Source organism: Protobothrops mucrosquamatus, unplaced genomic scaffold, assembly GCF_001527695.2.
Source record: "Protobothrops mucrosquamatus isolate PMUCROS unplaced genomic scaffold, P.Mucros_1.0 scaffold_177, whole genome shotgun sequence".
NCBI classification, from domain to species: domain Eukaryota; kingdom Metazoa; phylum Chordata; class Lepidosauria; order Squamata; family Viperidae; genus Protobothrops; species Protobothrops mucrosquamatus.
This window is the reverse complement of record NW_015386253.1, coordinates 3,654,366-3,678,461: the sequence shown is the minus strand read 5'-3', so window position 1 is coordinate 3,678,461 and position 24,096 is coordinate 3,654,366. Positions and strand designations below refer to the sequence as shown.

Below are 24,096 nucleotides of genomic sequence, written 5' to 3'. Positions count from 1 at the left end.
TACACTGCCTATAAACTCCAGCTTAGTAGGAACTAATTGCTAGTGGATATGTAATGTTTTGTTATGGTGATTTTTTTCTTTTGATCTATTATTTATCTCCCTTTAGTTCAGTGTTTCTCAACCTTGACAATTTTAAGGCATGTGGATGTCAACTCCCAGAATTCCACAGCCAGCAATGCTGGCTGTGGAATTCTGGGAGTTGAAGTCCACATGCCTTAAAATTGTCAAGGTTGAGAAACACTGCTTTAGTTTAATGTTATGTTGTTAGATCCATTCACTTAAGCTAAACTGAACATTTCAAATTAATGGAATTGTTTAATTTTGAGTTTTAATACTAATGATAATATTCACAATTATATATGTAATATATTGCCTTATTCTTTTTATAGATTTCGAGAGCGCCTGGGTATCAAGGTAGTAAAGGCTCTTAAAAGGAACAATGATGGAGTTACCCATGCTTCCATTGACATGCTTTGTGCCCTTATGTGTGTAAGTACTTACTGTATGTATAGTAGAATATTTGTGATCAAATTTAGAGGCAATGATTCTTAAAATGAAGAGGTTTACGAAATGCTGAATTTCACTGGATTCAATATGTTATTGCATCTGGATAATCTAATACATGATTTAAATAAGTGTTCACCAATTTAATTTCCTCCATATATAATGCAGATAAAATTAACAGATCTTCAAATCATTATGTATGGAATTTGGAGAGACTAGTTAACTAACAAAAGAGGGCAGTTTTAAGAAAAAATGTGTATTTGCTTTTTTCAATTAAGTTTGAGTTTACTTTCTCTTTGTGAATGCAGCTAGGAAGAAAAAAACTAAAAGAACTAGAGTTAAATTTCAGGAAGTTGGATTGTTTTTAACCTTGTGAGCTCACTGATATTTTATGTGAGTTATAATGGAAGGATTTTTAATTAAAATTGTTGTATAAGATGAATTGATGCAGATCTGTAAGATGAATTGACTTGGTATGTTTCTACCTTTATCATTTTTACATTATAATACACATAATTGCAGCTTTATATTAATGACATATTTTTATCCATAGCCTATGCATGATGACTATGACTTGAGGCAAGAACAGTTAAACAAGGCATCCCTTCTTTCTTCAAAGAAGTTCTTGGAAAACTTGTTGGAGAAATTTAATTCACATGTGGTCAGTGTTTTACATGACTCAAATATTTAAAAATTCTATGTTTGAGAGATGCAATGAGAGGTTCTCTTGGTTAGATAACTCAGAAATGTTTGGTTTCATTGCATCATGATTTTTAGAAGACGCAAGATGCTGAAAATCTGATTTTATGGCTGTTTTGTGTTACAATTATGTCTAATTATATTTGAAAATTCAGGTTATAAGTAAATTGTGTGTTGGCTATAAGCATTAGCAAATCTATAAACACTTCTTTGGGTATCTCTTTGTGCTGTATAATTTTATCTAAATTAAAAAATAAGTTACCATATTACAAAGTAAAAACAGCTAGCATAACTAGCTGTTCTGAGAGAGATGTGCCTACAAGAATTCAACTGCTTGGAAGTATTTACTTAATTTTATTGAACATCTGTATAAATAGTCAACCATAAACTGTTATGGAGTGAGCCAGACTGAAGTAAAATAAGTGTCCTATAAATAAATTGATGTGTGACTCCAAGATTTGTTTTAGAGGTTCCCACCCTTCCTCTCCAAAAGATATCAAATAACTTCTGCCAAATAGATGTTTTCTAATTAATATCTGTTAATATGGCCATTTTGTGACTAGATAAACTTTTCTATTTTCTGAGAGTGCCAACAGTGTATATTCATCATTAGATATGTGCCCATCTGAAAAGCTTACTTGTCTGTTTTTAAAGTCAAAATTCTGGAGTGTAATTGAAGTCTAATATCTAATGAGATATCATGTAGTATTGTAGTTGTATAATAGAAGGTGAATATAGTTGTTAAAAGTAAACAGGTGGCTTCAATCACTGAGATTATTTTGTGGATATTTTTTGAAAATTAATCATAATGCCCCATGGGCTGAATTTTAATCCTTTTTGAGGATAAATTGTGTCCATTAACGAAAATGACTCATGCATACAGATTGGACATGATTTAACAGTAATGTCTTTTATAATTTTAATAAGAAGTTTATTCATTTTTATGACCTCTTTGGAATGTGTTTTCTTGTAATTGCATATGGGTGCAGCATATGCACACATAAGTACTTCATTTTTGTTGGAAAGAGAGAAATCTCCAGAATTGGAAGTGATAGATAGGTTTTGTTCTGCCTGCTGTTCCTTTGAAGTTAAAGTGATTGTTTTATATTCAGCTCATCTTCCTTTGGAGTAAAAAGAATAGTTCATGAGTATTTAATTTTTTTTCTGTGAAATCTTTTAAAATGAATATATTTTTTCATTTCTAGGAATATGGAACAGGTGCCCTAGTTATTAGTTCGCTTCTGGACTTCCTTACTTTTGCACTTTGTGCTCCGTATAGTGAAACAACAGAAGGGCAGCAGTTTGATATGTTATTAGAGATGGTTGCATCTAATGGGAGAACCCTCTTCAAGCTCTTTCAGGTTAATAAAAAACATTTCAGAAATTGAACTTTTTTAATTTTAGTATATCAAACTAATAGAAAGAAAAGTATTACATGCAAAATCCCAAAGGTCGTTTTTCAAGAGGCAACTGGATTTCCTTGTTTTTCTTGGAAGACGTTTCGCTTCTCATCCAAGAAGCTTCTTCAGAACTTCTTGGATGAGAAGCGAAACGTCTTCAGAGAAAAACAAAGTCCAATTGCCTTGTGAAAAAGCACCTTTGGAATAACTATGACCTGAATGACTGAGAATCTCCATAGACATTATGCATGCAAAAGTGTTAATATCATGTAACTAAATGACTTGGGACTGGGTTATTTGAGGGACTATCTCTCTTCCCAGTTGATTCTATCTATCCAACCTGTTCGAGCTGGCATTCTTCTGGTCTTGTTGGCTGTCAGTCAGTGGGGCCTAGATGTACCTTTTCTATTATAGCATCTCCCTTAAGGAAGCTTCTCCTTTTGGACATCAGAATGGCCCTGACCTTGCTGGTTTTTTGTAAGTCCTTAAAAGACCTGGCTCTGTGCTCAGAGATGTGTTTTACAGTTGATTTTTGGCTGCAATATATTTTAATGTTTGTGTTTTAATTATTTCTAATTGTAAAACTTTGTTCACTGACCAGAATCACTTATAAATTAAATAATAAATAAATGCTTCAGAATATATACTTTAAAGAAGAAATTTATATTATAAATGGAATGTATAACTTGCAGACATTTGAATTAGATTTTTCAAAAAGATATAAAAATTTGTTGCTACAAATCAGGGGTATATTTCTCTTTCCAGCATTGAAAATCTTTTATCCATCCCCTATGTGGAAAAATTCATAATTTGTGATTTTTTTTTATGGATTCCACTTTTCCCCCAAAGTCCCATTTTGCTATGAAATAAGTTAAAATTGTCACAAATAAATGGCATTCACCATACTTTAATCCGTGGTTTGATACTTTGCTTTTGATGTGTGTTTTAACATATCCTTGTAAATATTCCATGTTAAACATAGAAAATTAATTTCTCATTATTTAAAGCAGCCCTTCCTGTCCAGATTTATAAGAGCAGGTCACTCAAAAGGTTGTATAAATAATTAATACCAATTTCACTGACTTTTTCTATTAACAATCAAGTCTGAAGAAAGTAAACAGTTTTAAGAAGAACTACCATAATGTGTTTGTGCCATTTTTCTCACATTGAGATTATCAAGCCCTTGGAAAGTGAATTAAATAGGAGCTGATCTGCTACAGAACATGAAGGCTCTCAACTGCAGTTCCTATAAAAATGATTTAGACTTATCGATTCACTATGTCCCCACTATATTGCTTTCTTATGCTTTGTTTTCACAGCACCCTTCCATGGCCATTGTGAAAGGAGCTGGACTGGTTATGAAGGCAATAATAGAAGTAAGACTTATTTTAAAAGTTTTATTTTTTTAAAAAATAAGAATAGGATACATTTGTGCAGTAAACAACTTGTATAAAATAAATATATGAAGAAATATGGTGATGAATTCTTTTTTCTCTTAACTTACTTTTCATGCAGCTAAAAGCAGTTATTTTAAATGAACCATGTCAGTGAAAATATTTGATTCTTACAGCACAATTTTTTTGTTCTAAATGTACAGATAGTCCTCAACTTATGACACTAATTTAGCTCACATTTACAATTGTAAGTCAATATGGTCATTAATCCACGTCATCGTGTGACCATATCCAATTTTACAACCTTTTTTGTGGCAATTGTTAAGTAACTGCAGCAATCATAAAGCAACGATACAATACTTAAGCGAATCCATTGTTTGCTATGCGGCATTTTTGCCAGAAACTAAAGAATATAATGCAATTGCAAGACACTGCAAACGGGCTTACGTGCAGGCCAGTTGCCAAGCTCCCAAAATGGAGGTAATATAACGGGGGGGGGGGGGGGAAACCATCATCAGAATTTTAAATCTGGGTTCTAAGTACCTTTTTAAGATCCATTGTAGCTTTAAAGTCAAGGACTACCTGCATAAATAGGATTAGGGCAAGGGATTTTTTTCCCTTTGGTTGCACAAAATTCATCTAGCCATAACCCATGTCAAAGTTCTAGATTATATTGTTCTGGTAATTATTTGGCATGTTCAAGAAGTAAATCTTCTTACCAAGAAGATTTCTTACCAACGAGTTCTGAACATGGTAATCAGAATAAAAATTCAGGGATGGACCACTGTTAGAACACTTTAGATTTACTTCTGGAAATCACCAAATTGCCCCAAAAATGTCATGAACCGGGAGGAGATTTGGCATGGTATAAAGGAAAAAAACAACAGTTTAAAGTTTTCTGGAACATTCTCTTCCATGATGATGATGATGATGATAGTAGTAGTAGTAGTAGTAGTAGTAGTAGTAGTAGTAGTAATAATAATAATAATAATAATAATAATAATAATAATAATAATAATAATAATAATAATAATAATAATAATAATAAAAGTTGGAAGGGACCTTGGAGGTCTTCCAGTCCAACCTTCTGCTCAGGCAGGTAACCCTATACCATTTCGGACAAATGGCTGTCCAGTCTCTTCTTAAAAACTCACTGCTTCTGGAGGCAGGTTGTTCCACTGGTTAATTGTTCTAACTGTCAGGAAGTTTCTCCTTAGTTCTAGGTTGCTTTATATAATTCTTTATTTTTCTATTTTTTTCTTACAAGGGAAGTTTTTGACTGCAGGTAAATTGCAGCTATTAAAATCTTTATAAGGCAATTTTTGTGAAAATATAAATGCACAATATTAATGGAATCAATTGGGCATTGCAAAAAATAACATATTTTATGGTCTTAATTTATTCCAGGAAATTTCTTGAATTATTTTGTGAAATTCTGTACAATAAGAAAATGTTTCTTTTTCCAAGGCTACTTTTGTATTTTTAAAGATGAAGTAATAATACCAAAGTTATTCAGATTTATTTCAGATGTTTCTTGTCACAGCAGAAATAAAACAGAAGTATTGATATGAGCAATTAGCTTTCAATTTTAGTATTAACAGTGTTATATGTGCAGGTAATTACTTCACATAATAATATTTGGTTAATTTTATTCCATTTTTCCCAAAGGAGGGAGATAAAGAAATAGCAACTAAAATGCAAGAACTTGCTCTCAGTGAAGGTGCTTTACCTCGCCACTTGCATACCGCTATGTTTACTATAAGCACAGATCAAAGGATGCGTACCAATAGGTGAGTCTAGAATATACAATAATATTTATTGAATCCCAAGATTTTCGAATGAGGCACATTACACAACAGTTTTAATTTGGAAGATAAGTTAAAGATTCTGAATAGATGCTGAACAATAGCACTGCTGGAAGACAATGTTGTCTCTGAACTTCATTTTTTTCTAATAAAAATGTTTTTTCCACTTTAATTCTTAGGCAACTGAGTAGACATCTAGTGGGTCTTTGGACAGCTGAAAATGCAACTGCTTTGAACTTACTGAAGCGTATCTTGGTAAGTGAAAATGTTTCAAGAAGGCTTTTTTATTTATGACACTTTGCTATTATTCAGCCATTTCTCAGCAATAGCCATTTTAAATAGTTGAGAAACAGCTTTATGGTAAGTATCCTAGTAGAATCTTTTGCTACATATTTTTAGATTGGTAAATATTAGCTAAGGCCCAGAAGATCGCTTAGGCACGTACAAACACTTCTGCAGTACTGTAACTACATTTTCAAATAGCAAGTCATTGCACTAACAGAAGCTACTGTATGAGTTTTCCATGTTTCAGCAAAAACATGTTAGACAGAGCTGGAAATAGTTTTCGATATGAAAGATGCCTCTGAATTGTACTGTGAATATAGAATTACCAGCAGAGCTTTTTCCATCACTCAATTATAGTAAGATCTTTCATGCTCAAAGCATTTCAGAATTTATTTCTCAAACATGAATCCTTTGCCCCCAGAGTTTGGCCAGTCTTTTAAACTTTGAGAATTCTGATTTGTATATAATAAAGATGTAGCTTCTCATAGGTGGGATTTTTTTAAAAAAATACACTAGGCCCGTGGTGGCGAACCTATGGCATGCGTGCCACAGGTGGCACGCAGAGCCCTCTCTGTGGGCATGCGCGCCGTCACCCCAGTCCTAGGCCTTCAGCTGGGTTTTATAAAACCTTTTCACTTTAGGCCTCCGCCACCTCCGTGTGCAAAAAAAAAAGGTTCAATCAATTTCAACTTCTCGCGGGGAAAAAAAGATCTCGCAAAGTTGGAATTGATTGAACTTTTTATTCCCACCCAGTCTGCCTTTACCACTGCAGCCATTCCCATCCAACGGGCCACGCTCACTCAATTGGCCACACCCACCCAATTGGCCACGCCCACCCAGCACCCGATGATACGTAAATGGGTTTTGGGTTGCAATTTTATTCTTGACCATTTCTAGTAGCTGTATAGAAAATGTTGAAATATTTTTTAGAGAATATAATATATAAACACATGAAAATCCAATATATAAACACATGAAAATCCCTACCTATGGAGTAACATTTAATGATAGCCACCACTCTGACGTATGGAAAATGAGATAACTTAATATGGCACTAAAAACATCTGATTAAAAATAACAGTTGAATAAAATAAAGATGTATATTATGGGTGTCAAATAGTAATTGTTGATTAAATTTATGGAAAATTATAACAAATCTTGAATTAATTATATACTTGGATAAGTAATGTAATTGCATTTGATGGTTTTTGTTCATCATTTGTATGTGTGTGGCTTTAGCCATCAGGTTTACTTGCTTACTTGGACAGTAAGGACCCTGTTCCAGACAAGGACTATGACCGAATGCATATTAGGGATAACTTAAAAATTGCAAATGTAAGTATGAAATTTTCCTCTTGAATTGTTTTAATATACAGTTAAAATATAGATTATGGCTTTGGGGAAGGTAAAAATAATTGATTTCTATAAATTAATTTTGGTGATTGATGAACTTTCCTCTACAGGATCAGTATGGGAAGTTTAATAAACTGCCAGAATGGCAACGACTTGCAGGAAAAGCTGCTAAAGAGGTTGAAAAATTTGCTAAAGAGAAGGTGGATTTGGTTTTGATGCATTGGCGAGACAAAATGGGAATAGCACAAAAAGAGGTATAATACTACTGTTTAGTGTTCATGTTTAATGTTAGTATGATTTTTTTCTGTTTAAGTTGTTTGCCTAGATCTGTTTGGTTGCATTGATTTTATAGTTGACTCTGAATGTATTATCAATATATTCTTATCTGCAGAGAAATTGAAGACAGTTTCTTCTATTAAAGGTGATGCCTAATCAAGCCTATTTTTTCTTGAAGCTGGGAAATTGATATTTAAGACAACTGCTACATGTTTATAAAGGTGAAACATAGGTTTAAGGCAGTGGTGGCATTCAGCCAGTTTGCACGACTTCAGCAGAACCGGTAGCTAATTTTTTGTTGCCCAGGCCTAGAATGGATTTCCAGAAGTGGCATCCACACAGAGAACCAGTTGTTCACATATTTGGATCCCACCACTGATTTAAGGGCATATATAATTTGAGCAGTTAATATATTTAGGTGTATGAAAATATCTCTTAATTCTCAGTTTGTCTTAGAATTTGCTTTCCTTCCATTCTTCTGCTTTCTTATGTATTTGTGTAGCTTTTTGATGCATATAATTATTAATGGCTTTTTACATTACATGCTTGTGATCTGATTTACACTCTATTCTTAGCCATAGTGTGATGTATGTTTTGGCTGAATAGCCTATAAGTAAACCATGATTTTCTTCTGAAGACGGAATTGTGCATAATGCTAATCTAAAAACAAACCAACTTCAGTATAGATTAGTGTGTTAAATATATAAAGTTTGATGTTGACATAATAAAAATAAGCATTGTAAATATTGTCCATTCTGTTGTCCATTGTAAATATTGTCCATTCTGTTCAGAGTAATAGATATATCAATTTATGAAATTATTAGTATGACTAACACATATTATCTAATAACAGTTGTGACCATACCTAAAGTTCTATGCTGTTTTTTATGGAATAAGTGGGGAAAAATGAGGAGCCATTTTAGTTCATACATTTGCTATATATTCAGTTCATTAAATTACATTAAATTTTCCAGTTAATGTTTCCTATTACTTTGTTCCATGAATATCCTCTCCCAACAGCAGTGTGGTTAGTAGAAGTTAGAGGTGTGGTTTAAGGTTCTCTTGTAGGAGCTGGTTCTAAAATACTAAAACATTTGAGAGGCATTTCTGTTAAACATAAATTTTGTTTTTCCTTTTATTTCCCAAATACAACTAGGATAGAAACAATATGGTGAGTCTTTATTCCTTTCTGAAAACTGCCTTGAATTAGCTTAGTGTACAGCAACCTGTCTGCCAATATAAAATTGATTAAAACTATTGCTTGATTACGTTTGGCTTATTATTGATGTTTCAGCTCTTTAAAAATATAGAAGTCTTCACTTGCTAACTTATAACTTCTATTTTGGTTATTCTTCTCCAAACTGATTGCCTTAGATTTCCAATTATTTTCATAAACACTGTAAAGAAGTTGCTTTCTCACACATCATAGTCAAGTGGTTTATACCATACATTTGCAGTGAATTGTTAAGATTCCATAACAATGAAAAAGAAGTTACAGATAGTTCTTAACTTATGACCACAAAGGGACCAAGTTTCTTTTGTAAGTTGATGTGATCATAAAGCAAATCATCACATGACCATATCCAATTTTACAACCATTTTTACTTTGGCCATTAAGCAAATCACTGCAGTTGTTAAGTGAACCACGGGGTCATTAAGTGAATCAAGCAGTTGTAAGTGAGTCTGGTTTCCTCAGTTGACATTGCTTCTCACAAGATTACAAATTGTGATCACATGATAGCTAGATATTGCAACCATTGTTAATGAGATCTGGTTCCCACATATCTGAATTGTGATCACATGACTGGGGAGTGACAATTGTAACTTCAAAGATGTCACTTGCTGAGGCCATTGTAGATTTGAACCTTCATTAAACAGGTCATAAATCAAGGGCTATCTGTGGTACAAAACAGAATTGATTAAGGCCATATTTAGCTGGTTTTTTTAACTTTTATAAAGTTGATCTATATTGCTATGATCGCCTATCCCACCCAACTGCTTCAGATAGGGAAAAAGGAACTTATGATTTTTGAGAAAGTTTCTACTTTTCATAAAAGGAAAGCTTCATATTTCCATGAAATGCATGAACTCATTTCACAGTTACTTTCTAGATATAATTTGATTGAATTTATTTTGTAGAATCTCAATCAAAAGCCAGTAATACTGAGGAAACGAAGGCAAAGGATAAAAATTCAAGCCAACTGGGATCTCTTTTATTACCGGTAAACAATTCAGAGGGAAATGGTGTGCCTTTTTATCATTTTTTAAAAATTATCATTTAAAATCTGTTTCTTACATTGTTTGTACAGATTTATCCAAGATCACACTAGATCCAATTTGATCTGGAATTTCAAAACGAGGGAAGAATTAAGAGATTCCTTAGAGACTGAAATGCGGGCATTTCAGATTGACAGAGAACTTGGTAGCACCACTGTCATTTCCTGGAACCACCATGAATTTGAAGTATGTCTTCATCTGATATTTATCCCATGAAATTAGAAGCTTAGTTTATTTTGAATCTAAATATCTTGTCATCTGGATCTGTAGTACCATTTCTAAACTATTAGTACATAAAATTCTGATTAAAATTATTTACATAGATACAAATCAGTGCCCTTTCTATATTCAAAAAATTCCTATTGCAATTTTAATCATTGAGAGTATTATAAAAGTAAGAAAATTTAGCCTATCAAGTTAAGCCCCATATGCCTTCAGTACTGGATATCTACAGAATTGTCCAGTGGCTTCTGCTGATACACTCTGATTATGATTATGATTATTTCCATTCTAAGGGATGTCATCTACAGGGTCCAAGAATTTATGCTTCTCTGTTGGTTCCTCATTTATTTGAAATAGTCTGCCTCTTGAGATCAGATTAGATCCCATGTTATAGTTTCAGGGCAGTCACGTAAACTGGACTTTTTTTGGGGGAAAAAACAACAGGATATCTGAGCTAAATTAGACTTCCCATCTATGGCTGGGGTTTTCTTTCTTTCTGGTCTTTAACTTTTTAGTAATTTTTTGTTACTTCTTCTTTGCATTATTTTATTTTATTATACTGTTGTATTTTAACCCCTTTACTGTAGAAGTGAATGTAAGCTGTTCAGAGTTATGTTAGATTAGAAAAATATGTTAGCCCCAGCAAATAAATTAATAAATCTTACTCAAGTTCCTGTGATGTCTTTTCTGGAATAAATGAATTCAGTTCGGTGAGATTTATTAACCCACAGGAGTAATTAAGATTGTTCATTACTCAATTGCTGATTGCTTTAAGGTGTCACGTAAAAATAATAGTTGTAAACAAAAATAAATTCATTTCTTCAAATATGCACATATTCCCAAGAATAAGCAAGTATTCCCCTTTCTTCTTCTACATATGAGTATGTTTCTTACAAAATTTCTTAACAAAAAAATTCTGAGATTTTATCTTAATTTCATTTCTCATAGATAGATATTGTATTAGAACCTTCTCTACTTTCTCTTTGTAAAAGGTGAAATATGAATGCCTGTCAGAAGAAATTAAAATAGGGGATTATTATTTGAGGTTGCTTTTAGAAGAAGAAGAAAGTGAGGAAAGTGAAGCAATTAAAAAATCGTAAGTTATTATCTTAACATTAAAAGTTGCATTTAAGATGTAAAGACTGAGTCTTAATTCATTCTTTGTCTTTTTTTCTTGACAGATATGAATTTTTCAATGAGTTGTATCATCGTTTCCTGCTCACTCCTAAAGTAAATATGAAATGTCTCTGCCTACAAGCCCTGGCTATTGTATATGGAAGATGCTATGAGGAAATAGGTGCATTTGGTGATACTAGATACATTGTAGGGATGTTGGAAAGAGTAAGTATTTCCTAAATTATTGCAGTTTTGGAAAGCAGGCAACAAATGACATTTATTGATACCTTTCTCCAAATTTGGCTAGCAAGCAGCTAAGATGTCTCTTTGAATATTTTTCATGAGAATATAAATTGATATTATTTCCAAATTTCTTTAGCATGGACATTACGAGAACTGATGTTTCTATAGTATCTGTTCCTGTGTCCAAAGACATTAAAAATATGTCAGATAATCTTGAATTGTGGACAATAAAGCCAGACCAAAATATATATTTTGTAGATATTGCCATAATTATAATAACATTGTTCTGAATCCCTCCCCTGAAAGATATTTTATGAAACCTCAGGGTTAACTAGTTTGAGGCATCACATTTTTGGACGACATGTGACACACGCAGGCAGACAAAGAGACATTATATATGTAGGAACAACTGCCATTTGAATTTGCTGATTTTAATAGTTTGGGCTCTGTTGAACTCTTCAATGTTTGTGCTTTGCCATTATTACTGTTTTCAGTGTCCCTGTTCCCACAACCTTATTTGAACTAGTAAGGAAGTTTATGTATTGTGAGATATTGACCAAAGAAGTGTCACTAAACTAAATTAATTAGTCCTGAACATTCATTTTATCCTAAACTGTCATGCACAGGGTTAACTGATTCCTCCCAATCAATTGTGTTATAAGAAATCCAAAATATAGTTAATGTACCTATACTGCATCCTCCTTGAAATAAATAAACAAACAAATAGGAAGAAAAAAGAAGCTAAAAAATTCTTTCTATGACAATTTGCCACTAAGACTTGGTAGCATAAGCACACCTCCCAGGTATTGACCTGGAATGGCCAAGCTGACTGACTGCTAGAACAGTGAGAAGGTGGCTGGTCATACTGTGAAACTTTGCCCATACACTCTAGGTGTAAGAAATCATGGGATACTAGATATGTACTGGAGGAAATAAGCAGATGTTTCCCAGGGAGTGTTATTTGATTTAACTAATGTGATATTGTATTTTACCATAACCATTAATGAGAAGCTTTGATGACTTGCCTTGTTGTGATTGTTGTGGAAACAAGGTTACTATTTCCAAACATCATAGTGTTTTCACTATTTTCAGTCTTTGGAGATTGCAAGATAATGGTATTTAATTATGTTGCTAATGATGCATTAAAGGAGACTGAGATAGCATTTAATCACAGGTTTTCAGGCTTTTTCTGTTAAAAAGCAAGCCTTATATTTTTTATAGTGCACTGACAGACTGGAACGGGACCGGCTGATAATATTCCTTAACAAACTGATTCTTAATAAGGTGAGCAAGAATTCATACAATTTATATTGAAAGTGTAATAGACAGGTGTATAGACAGGTTTATAGACCTGTCTATAAGCAACTCAGTCTTTTTATTAGAAATATTAAATAATGAAAGACATATAATTGTATTAATGATGATTTTATATCATATATAAGCTTTATTTGTATGTTTTATAGAATTGAGGCAACTGTGGATGGATTAATTTCAGCTTAATGTTTTGTTTGAGGAGAATTTGAGGCAAACTATTTTGGCTACATTTTGCATAGTATTATTTGTGATGCTGAGCTTGTCAGCTGGAAAGCTGACAGCCTAGGTTTGAAATCTTGAGTACTACACAACAGGGTGATCTCTCATTACTTGCTCCAGCTCTAATTTAGCAGTTCAAAAGCATGCAAATGCAAGTAGATAAATAGGTACCACTTCAGTGGAAAGGTAAAGCGTTCCACGCACCTCAGTGTATAGTCATGCTGGTTGCATGACCACAGAAGTGTCTTTAGACAATGCTGGTTCCCTCCGCTAAGAAATGGTGATGAGCACTGCCCCCTGGAGTTAGGCTCAATAGGATAGGTTTTTTTATCTTTATCTTTAATAGAAGTTTTGATAAAATGCAAATGAGCTTAGGATCATAAGAATGTATTGGGCTCTTCAGGATCAGCCCAGTATTGCAAAATTTTATGCAATGAATAATCTTTTGGCTGAAATGTAAGAATATAGATAGATTGCAGTTAACAACCATAATTGGGACCGGCAACTCCACCACTAAGTGACCTATCTGTAAAGTGAAAAATCATGTGACATTTCTGACTTACAGCAGAACTTCTAGTAGCAGTTGTTAGCAAATCACTTGAGGCCATTAAGCACAACATCACATAATCACGATTTGTGACTTCCTGCCAGCTTCCCCATTGTCTTTGTCAGAAGCCAGTGAAGTTTGCAAATTGATGATCACATGATCACAATTATGGCCATCATAATTGCACATCAGTTGCCAAGAACCTGAATTGTAATCGCATGACCATGAGAATGCTGTGACAGCCACAATTTGAGGACTGGTCATACATCTCGTTTGTTCAGCATCATTGTAACTTTGAATAGTTTGATACATTAGTGGTTGCTAAATGAGGACTAGCTGTATATGTGATTCAACAATGGTAAAGAAAAGTCTTAAAGTAAGGGATTATGCTTTGAGAATTAAAATAAAATTTTAGTGATTGAATATTTATAGGTTTATAATTTTAAGTTTTCTGTTGAAATATACAGTGTTCTGTCTTTCAGTTTACACATCAAATGCATATTAGAAATGAGGGACTTATTTAATAGATGCACTATTCATCTTATAAAGTTACTCTTCTTAACAATTTCACCTTTCTATCCACAGTTTTCAGGGAAAACAGAATTCATGATCAATTCTCTTTTAATTTTCTGGAGAATATTGCTTTGTCTAAATCATGAAAACATAGTGCTTAGTCAATTTATGACAGCTGAGATCTACAAGTCTTTTAGTGTAAAAGTATAAAGTAAATTATTTGTTTTGTTTCGACAATATATCTAAATATGAAAGTAAACTACAATGTAATCATTATAAAAAAGGGTCCATTTACCAATAACAAGTGATAAATACATTATATGCCTTCCAGGTGCAAATGCTCCATGTCCTGAAAACATAAGGGTGGATTATTGCAAAGATGCCCACCATGAGCAGCTCTTGAAGAGTCCAGAAATTAAGACTGGCTCACAAAGCTGCAACAGAGTTGATAAATGACCATGGATGTCCTCTAAATAAATATTGTTTCGGTTCAAACCTGGAACAAACTTCACATTTGTGAAGTTCTGTCAAATTCTTTGAGTGGAATTATGTTAGAGTCTGGATGATTTTGGTTGTTTCAGTGAAACAGATTCTTGGGCAAATAGGGTAGGACAGTTAAGGCAATAATGTAAAGCATTGCCAAAAGTTCTGAAACCCTATGCATTTTTTATGTTGTTGCCTCAAAACTTTAGAGGCAATGAGATATCATAAGAGCCGGCAGGCAGAGAGAAAAGGTTAGCTCGTTGTCTGGTAGATTATGCCACACCCATACCAGGAGCACTGCAGAGAGGGAAGAATATCAGTCCTATCCTCTTCCTGTTAGCCACCGATATTGGTTTTTCATCATTCCTTCTCTCACACACCCCAAACCTATGCTCAGAATGGGCCTGTTTAATTCATTGTACAGATTAAAAAATATATACAGTGCATATGTTTCAGTTCGGACACAGACCATCATAAGATGTCACACTGATCAATGCAATTACCACTTGCATTTCAAGCTCTATTCAAATTGTTCAGTATAGTGTACTGTGTACAGTTTGGTGTATAGTTTACAAAGTCATACAATGTAGTTTCAAATGCCCCTCAGGATAGTCTAATCCTCAGTTGTCCTCTCTGCATTCTGAGGTCATTAATGAGTCAGCTTCCATATAAACAGGAATTTTGTCTTTCACATTGTGAGGTTCTTATTACAAAACTAACTCATACTGAGTTGGAGCAAAATGTATTTAGAAGGGATCTGTAAACACATCTTTTCATTCTGGTTTAGAACTATTTTTGTTCTGAGTTGTTTTCTTTTTAATTTTATCACTTTTTGGTATGTTTTTAGTCATTGAAATTGTTCAGCACATATTTATGCTAAATAAATACTGTAGAAATAAATTCTTATTTTCATTTTACACTTTTAAAAATCTGCTATAAAATAATGGTAAGGACATATGTTAGGGCTAGTAATGTATCCAACTAATGAATTTTGTAGCCTAACCAGTTAAAAATAGGATTTCTCTGGGAAATCACATTCTAAAAAAGTAAAAATTAATATAGAAGGACATTTTTGGAACCTCCACTAATCTGTTGTTTTTAATAAAAATAAAGAGGGGCGCTTTTATACTAATGGTTAACAGTGAAAGCAAGAATCAATCATTTATCATTTATTGAATAATTTATTGAAATGTAATATTTATTACTGAAAATCAGTAAATGATGTAAAATGAAAGATTAGAAATAAATGGAAGCTAGTTACAATTTTGTGAACAAAACTCTTTATTTCTAAGTTTGTGTTTTTTTCTTACCTTAAGATTAGCATGCCTTATAATAAAAATAAGACCAAAAAATCATTTTTAAAATTATGTGATTTCTTATGAATTTTTACACTTGTTACAGAAAAATGTTAAAGAACTTATGGATTCAAATGGTATCAGAATCCTTGTGGATCTCCTTACTCTGGCCCATCTTCATACAAGCAGGGCAACAGTACCATTCCAAGTATGACATTTTATTTTTTTTTAAGATTTGTATAAATATACATAAGTGACGGTTCTCATAAAAATGAAAATATTTATCACATTGGAATTAATTTGAAACTGAGTTTGTTCAAAATTGGGATGTTGTTTAATGCATTTTTAAAGACGGGTTTGACTACTAATCGGCTCATTTAAGGTACCTGTCATATAAAGTTCGTCAGTCCTTCCCTGTGTACATTTTCTTACAAGACAGTGACATTTGTACATATAAATGGCTTCTTAAACTGTAAAATCTATTTTTTCCAGTTACCTGATGCAAAACTTACTTTGCTTTTCTTTTTAAGAGCAATGTTATTGAAGCAGCACCAGATATGAAAAGAGAGAGTGAAAAAGAATGGTATTATGGCAATGCAGAGAAAGAGAGAAGAGGCCCATATAGCTTTAATGAGGTATCTTTCAAGGATTTGTGTTTCATATTGAAAATAATGCAGTGTTGGCTCATAGCCTTGTAATCTTTCTCAGAAAGGAATATGTTTATAACGGTGAAATCCTTGGTGCTCTCTGAGCTTGGTGATTTTCTTACATTCATTATTGGCATTGGCATTGTTTCATCACCAAACTAGATAACATCATCAGTGCTAATAGGCAGGAGCTTTGCTCTGAATTTATATTCTAGTAGCTTGCCCTGTCAGTGTTGGGAATGGTCTTGGTAGTTCTTTGGTTGGGCTGTTTACTCTTAGCTTGTTGGGCAGTTCCATGATTGGGATATTAATATGTATTTGATTGGAAATGAGGCAGGAGAACATTTGATTCAGCTATGCCATGAGCAACAGCTAAGCATAATGAACACATCATTTGAACAATCCAAATGGCAACTAGACACTTTTATTTCACTAAATGGAGAACATCAAAACTAAGTCAACTACATATTATGCCAAAAGAAGTGGAAAAGTTCCATCCTCGCTGTGAAAACATTTCCTGGCGCAGATTGTGGATAAGACCCTGAACTGTTAGCTGCCAAGGTAAGGTTCAGGTGTTGCAGTGTCAAATGACCACCCATGATTCAGAAATTTGACATTGAGAAGATTCCCTGGCATATGCAGTTGAAGTTAAGAACAGATTTGAACTGTTCAACATAATAGAAAGATAACCAGATGAGCTATGGGCTAATTGTCACTAAAGTAGCCCAAGAACATATTACATGCCATCAGTAAAGTAGCTCAATTGTCACTAAAATAGCCCAAGAACATATTACATACAATAAAAACAACTGTCACTAAAGTAGCCCAAGAACATATTACAAACAAGATACCAACGAAATTGGCCAGATGGGTGTAATAGTATAGACTGCAAAAGAGAGGAGGAAAGCAAAAGCCATTGGTGACGGGGAAGAAATACAAAGACTAAATGCCAAGTTCCAGAGAGAGGCAAGAAAAAAATCAAGAAAATTCCTGGGCTGAACAGTGTAAGAAGCAAGAGGAACCAGCCGTGAGAGATCATACAAAAGAGTGTTTCACTTATGTGAAGAAGGCCAGAAACCTCTTAGTGGCCAAAAAAAAAAAAAAAAGGCTATAGTAATGGGCAGGAATTGCATGACCAATTAGCAATCAGAGAACTATGTCTGCAATATGTAGAACAACTTTACACAAACAAAAAACTTGGCCAAACCGTAAGAGGAGAAACTGATCTACCAGAAATGGAATCAGATATCCTGGAAAAGGAAGTAGTGTGGGCACTCAACCAGTTGCCTAACCCCAAAGCCCCAGAAGTTGATGGAATTCTTGCAGACCTGCTGAGAACTCTGCCAACAAAGGCACTGACAATGCTTTGCCAAAGTGTATGGAAGTCTGATCAGTGGCCAGAAGAATGGAAAAGGTTCACATTTATCTCAATATCAAAGAAAGGTGATATGAAAGACTATTCCAACCACTGAACCATAGCCTTGATGCTATTCAGGAGAGTTTCATTATTTTCCTTGCCTTGCGAATGAAAAACAGAACTAGACTCAGGATTGCTATTGTGTTCAGCCTAAGGAATCAGTATTTTTATAGTTGAACTAATTTTTTTCCAAATCAGATATTCTAATGAACCTGGAATGATAGTCTATTTTTATTCAAGTAATTTTGATAGTCGAGATTTGGGCTATTTGATTAGTCCTTTAGATTTGCTCAGATTGTTTTACTGTTTGGTCTTTGGCAAGATAAAGTATTTTTACATATTTACTTACATAGACTAATATAAATGTAGTTTTAAGTGTCTTGGATTTATTCACTACTGGTTGCAAAAATTGAACATTTGTCAAACACATTGTTCTAAAAACAGTATTCATTACAGTATTCAATTTCTAACTCAGATGCAGGAATTGTGGATAAAAGGAAAACTGACTTCAAAAACACGCTGCTGGGCCCAAGGCATGGATGGATGGCGACCATTGCAAGTTATTCCTCAGTTGAAATGGTGTCTACTGGCCACTGGACAAGCTGTGCTAAATGAGACAGATCTGGCTACACTTATTCTCAACATGCTTGTCACAATGTGTAGCTATTTTCCCAGTAGGTAAGGAACCTAGATTTCAGACAGTGAAAAACTGTTCAAGAAACCACTCCAAAAAAAACATGTAATTCTTCACTATACAGGAAATCAACCTCTATAAAACTCATATGTTGAGCTAGTAAAGAGTTTGTTCTAGGAAAAAAACAAGAATGTGAAGCAGAAATGAATGTCTGCTATTGTCTGCCAAAAGACAATAGAAGCAAATGATTTTGTACTAAATATACTGATTAGAAAAATATATTTATTTTAGAGATCAGGATAATGCTATTATAAGACCTTTACCCAAGGTGAAGAGGCTCCTCGCAGACAACACTTGTCTTCCCCATATCATTCAGGTAAATTGATGTTCCATCTTACCTTTCAGACATGCTTCCTTTCCTGCTTAGTTTTCAACATACTATCCATGTCTATGGGTTTTTTAACTGGAAGTAATGTTTTGGACAATAACTGATCAATATTTTAATTTGAAATGAATATTTAACTTTTTTTCCACTACAGCTTTTGCTGACTTTTGATCCCATTCTTGTTGAGAAAGTTGCCATATTACTCTTTCATATCATGCAAGACAACCCACAGTTACCTCGTCTTTATCTCAGTGGAATATTCTTCTTCATTATGATGTACACTGGTTCCAATGTACTTCCTGTGGCAAGGTAAAAACAAAATTTCCATATCCCCCTGGGTTAGTTCAAGTAACATGCAATCTAGCAATCCATAAGTCTTTTATTTTTGATTTAGCACAATGTTCAATCCTATATCAGTATGGAAGCCAGACTTTTCTTAACAGTCAGTCAAAAGATCCAGCCATTTCCTGCTGATTTTGTCATTTTTTTTCCACCAGTCCTTAAAAGAAATGAGAAAAATACAGTATATAACCAGCAAGCCATGAATACACAAACCAGAATTTATAAATCAGCAGGAACCATAATTTCAAATTGTGTTTTATTGCAAAATGTAAACCATTATTTCTTTCTGACAATAGCTTTACTGTCCACTTTATCTCTTAGCAATATGTGCAAATCAAGCCACTATATTGTAATGATGGTATGGGGCAATCTGATGATGAGGCATTCCCTAAATAATAAAGTATTTGTTTACTAATAAAAGTTAAAGTTTAGAGCAGGGGTCCCCAACCCCCAGTGCATGGACCAGTATTGGGCCAGGGTATGCCAGCAACCGGGCCACACAAACAAGCAAAGCCCCATCCGCAAGATGCAGGCAGCACACAAAACCTCTCTCCACCTAACCGGTCGCTGGTGCCCAAAAGGTTGGGGACCTCTCAACATTTTTTTCTAGGGAAACCCTTTGAAATAATTCTTGGTGAACTTTTGCAAAAAAAAATATTCTAATGCTCATGGTGTATTAGCATAATCAGTAAACTGAATTGAGACACATAAAAATCCCAACCACTCAGATGTGCAAAGTTAGAAAAAACCCTTTTTTAAAATCATGATTTCTTACAGAATCCTAGGACTCTGCAGAAAATAAGGGAGAAAGGCTAGCTTAATAGAAACACTTAAATTACATAATAATTCATACCATTTAACCATATAAATTTATCTTTTAGGTTTTTGAAGTATACACACTCAAAACAAGCTTTCAAATCTGAAGAGGTAAGATATGTTAGTAGTAAAAACCAACATTTAAAATGTCTGCAAATAAGCCAATCCTAGTATTGTATTAAACATTATTTTGATTATTTTTAGCCTTCTAAATTCTTGAAGATTTTGTTTGCTGCAAACAAAATATTTTTACCTTTTACTAAAGGTATCTACAAAATTGTTCTTCTACTAGTGATTAAATTTATCTATACAGTTGCAAGAAAAAGTATGTGAACCCCTTGGGATAACGCGGAGTTTTGCATGAATTGGTCATAAAATTTGCTCTGAACATCATCTAAGTCACAACAATAGAAAAACACAGTCTGCTGAAAATAATAATACACAAACATTACATGTTGCCATGGTTTAATTGAACATAACACGTAAACATTCACAGTGCAGGGAGGAAAAAGTATGTGAACCGTTGGACTTAATAACTGGTTGACCCTCCTTTGGCAGCAATAACCTCAACCAAACATTTCCTGTAGTTGCAGATCAGACCTGCACAACGATCTGGAGTAATTTTGGACCACTCCTCTTCACACAACTGTTTCAGTGTAGCAATATTCTTGGGATGTCTGGTGTGAATCACTCTCTTAAGGCCATGCCACAACATTTCAATCGTGTTGAGGTCAGGACTCTTGACTGGGCCACTTCAGAAGGCGTATTCTCTGCTGTTGAAGCCATTGTTTTGTTGAATTACTTGTATGCTTTGGGTCATTGTCCTGTTGCATCACCCATCCTCTGTGGAGCTTCAGTTGGCGGACAGATGGTCGTACGTTTTCCTGCAAAATGTCTTGATAAACTCTGGAATTCATTTTCCCATCAATGACAACAATCCGTCCAGGCCCTGAGGCAGCAAAGCAGCCCCAAACCATGATGCTCCCTCCGCCATGTTTTACAGTGGGGATGAGGTTTTGATGTTGGTGTGCTGTGTCTTTTTTTCTCCACACATAGTGTTGTGTGTTTTTCCCAAACAACTCAATTTTGGTTTCATCTGTCCACAGTATATTTTGCCAGTAGTGCTCTGGAACATCCAGGTGCTCTTTTGCGAACTTCAAACGTGCTGCAATATTTTTTTGGGACAGCAATGGCTTCCTCTGTGGTGTCCTCCCATGTACTCCATTCTTGTTTAATGTTTTCCTTATTGTAGATGTGTCAACAAAAATGTTAGCATGTGCCAGAGATTTCTGTAGGTCTTTAGCTGACACTCTAGGATTCTTCTTTACCTCAAGAAGCATTCTGCGCTGTGCTCTTGCAGTCATTTTTATAGGACAACCACACCTAGGGAGAGTAGCAACAGTGCTAAACTTTCTCCATTTGTAGACAGTCTGTCTTACCGTGGACACATGAACATCAAGGCTTTTGGAGATACTTTTGTAACCCTTTCCAGCTTTATGCAAGTCAACAATTCTTGATCGTAGGTCTTCTGAGAGCTCTTTTCTGCGAGGCATGGTTCACATCAGACAGTGCTTCTTGAAACCAGTAAACCCATAACAGGTGTTTTTAAAGGGCAGGACAGCTGTCAGCAACACATCCAATATCATCACACTGATTGGAGTCAAGGTTGGCTCACTCCTGGCTCCAATTAGCTCTTGGAGACATCATTAGGCTAGGGGCTCACATACTTTTTCCTCCCTGCACTGTGAATGTTTACATGTTATGTTCAATTAAACCATGGCAACATGTAATGTTTGTGTATTATTATTTTCAGCAGACTGTGTTTTTCTATTGTTGTGACTTAGATGACGTTCAGAGCACATTTTATGACCAATTCATGCAAAACTCCGCGTTATCCCAAGAGGTTCACATACTTTTTCTTGCAACTGTATATTACTAATTGTTTTATAATAAGGAATCTAATTCTTTTTATATAGTGCTCAAACTATTTTGTTAACTTATAATGTCAGAAATCAACAACTCTGAAGAAAGTAAGTTGTTTTGCATTAATGTATTAATGCATTAATGTAGCATACAAAACCGTCAAGAAAATAATGTAATTATTATAATTTAATTATATTAAATTAACTGAAGAATTATTTGTGTTTAAATATTTGAGCAAAACAAAATTCTGGGAAATGGAAAGAAATTGCTTAGTGGAGGAACAAGCTGGATTTAACCCAGAGCACTCCACAATAGAATGTTTGTTTTATTTTATGCCCTTTGATAACAAAACAACTAATTAATGGCAAGAAACTGTTTACCACCTTTCTAGATCTCAATGCTTCTTTGGACTCTATAAACAGAAACATTTTGCGGAAGAAATTGGAAGAAATTGGCTAACTTAAATATGGAACCCAGATTCTTACTCTTTTTCTTGATTAGGGCCCTCTACTCAAACACTCATTTGAAAGCCTGTATAGCTATAACTGCTTTTCTAAGAGTATACCTACCTATAGTGGAGTTAGACACAGTTGTATCCCCAGCCCCACTGCTTTTTAATCTCTGTCAATGTTCAACAATAGTCCAAACATCCATAATAAATTCAGTAATATTCTTCTATATGCTGATGATATGGTTCTAATGGTGCAGTCTCAAATTGACCTGAGAAGACTAATTTGAAAGCTAAATACCTGCTGTGCTGTTAATGTTCTAAATATCAATAAAATCAAATTTAAAGTGATGGTATTTAGCAAAAAAAGTGTGAAATATAATTAGCAGATAAATGAGCCTATTGAAAAGTGAATTCTTTTACTTATTTAAGAGAGGTTTTTACCAACATAGGGATGTGTGTAAATCATTTTAAAAGAAGCTCAGCAAGGGTTGAGACAAGTACTAAAAGACTATATAAATTATCCAATAATTATTCAGGTACCTTGATCCCTGTACTGAAAATTTTCAGAACAAAAATAATGCTGACTTATGGTGCAGAATTGTAGGGTCTTACAAAAGCTACCTCATTTGAACAAATTCAGACCTGTTTTTTTAAAAAGCATCCTAGGAAATGATAAGAATATGTCAGCCCCTGAGGTCACAACAGAATCAGATATCCACTTCAAATATAACTAATTCATAATTAAAGATTTTTCATACTGGCAGAAGATCTATTCAATGGACCCTTATAGGCTACCCGATATATGTTTAGTAGAATAAATATAGCTCAACCCAATTCCTCTAAATTTTCCAAAATTATTTCACAGCATGGGTTTTCCATCCAGTATTTATTCTCAACTATCTCCCAGGCAAGGGAAATTTTTAGATATAAAGTCCTAGATATCAGTGTTCAAACTAATATACAGTTACTGGTAACAAATAGATATTTAAGTTGTTTAGCTAAGAACAAAACAATTTTTCAACTTGAAAAATACCTGTCAATGAGTCTAACCCAATTCTCAAAAAGGATTTGTTCTAGAGTTGGATTTGAGTTGCTGGAGTCCATGGACAAATATGGACATTTATATCATCTGCCATATCATAAGTGAACATGTATATGTGGTGCTTCAGCCACCAAAGATATTGATTATTTATTGTTGGGTCAACTAGATGCCCCTCTCAGGATTTGATACTTAACACCCCAATTTGAAAGTACAGCTTACTGAAATCTGTACATTGTGAGCAAAACTGCCAATTTTATAGCTAAGGCAGTTGGTCTAAGAACCTGCTATATTGAACAGTTGTAAATATGCAAATATGATGTATTTATCTGAAATATTTATTATTATACTTACCACATATATTTTATTACTATATTTTCCTTTTATCTATTTTATCCTGAACATGTATCCTGTATTCTATTTTGCTTTATATATTTGATATGGTTGTAGGTCATAAGGCTAATCAGTCAATAAACATAAATGAAATTTCAAGTAAA

General features: G+C 33.9%; 1 protein-coding gene across 2 annotated transcripts in view; it reads left to right on the top strand.

The window, feature by feature from the left end:
- DNAJC13 (DnaJ heat shock protein family (Hsp40) member C13) overlaps positions 1-24,096 on the top strand; it is a 63,927-nt gene that overhangs the window by 14,743 nt on the left and 25,088 nt on the right. The window contains exons 12-31 of one of the 2 annotated variants that reach the window (XM_029285572.1): positions 390-489; positions 1,058-1,165; positions 2,409-2,564; positions 3,923-3,979; positions 5,666-5,787; positions 5,982-6,057; positions 7,327-7,422; positions 7,551-7,694; positions 8,873-8,887; positions 9,856-9,938; positions 10,026-10,179; positions 11,208-11,311; positions 11,397-11,556; positions 12,796-12,858; positions 16,052-16,153; positions 16,476-16,580; positions 18,485-18,687; positions 18,935-19,019; positions 19,183-19,337; positions 20,252-20,297. In XM_029285572.1, the coding sequence (XP_029141405.1) occupies positions 390-489; positions 1,058-1,165; positions 2,409-2,564; positions 3,923-3,979; positions 5,666-5,787; positions 5,982-6,057; positions 7,327-7,422; positions 7,551-7,694; positions 8,873-8,887; positions 9,856-9,938; positions 10,026-10,179; positions 11,208-11,311; positions 11,397-11,556; positions 12,796-12,858; positions 16,052-16,153; positions 16,476-16,580; positions 18,485-18,687; positions 18,935-19,019; positions 19,183-19,337; positions 20,252-20,297 (2,134 nt within the window). The remainder of the gene's footprint in view (positions 1-389; positions 490-1,057; positions 1,166-2,408; positions 2,565-3,922; positions 3,980-5,665; positions 5,788-5,981; positions 6,058-7,326; positions 7,423-7,550; positions 7,695-8,872; positions 8,888-9,855; positions 9,939-10,025; positions 10,180-11,207; positions 11,312-11,396; positions 11,557-12,795; positions 12,859-16,051; positions 16,154-16,475; positions 16,581-18,484; positions 18,688-18,934; positions 19,020-19,182; positions 19,338-20,251; positions 20,298-24,096) is intronic. The other variant, XM_015823121.1, reaches the window with a different exon arrangement.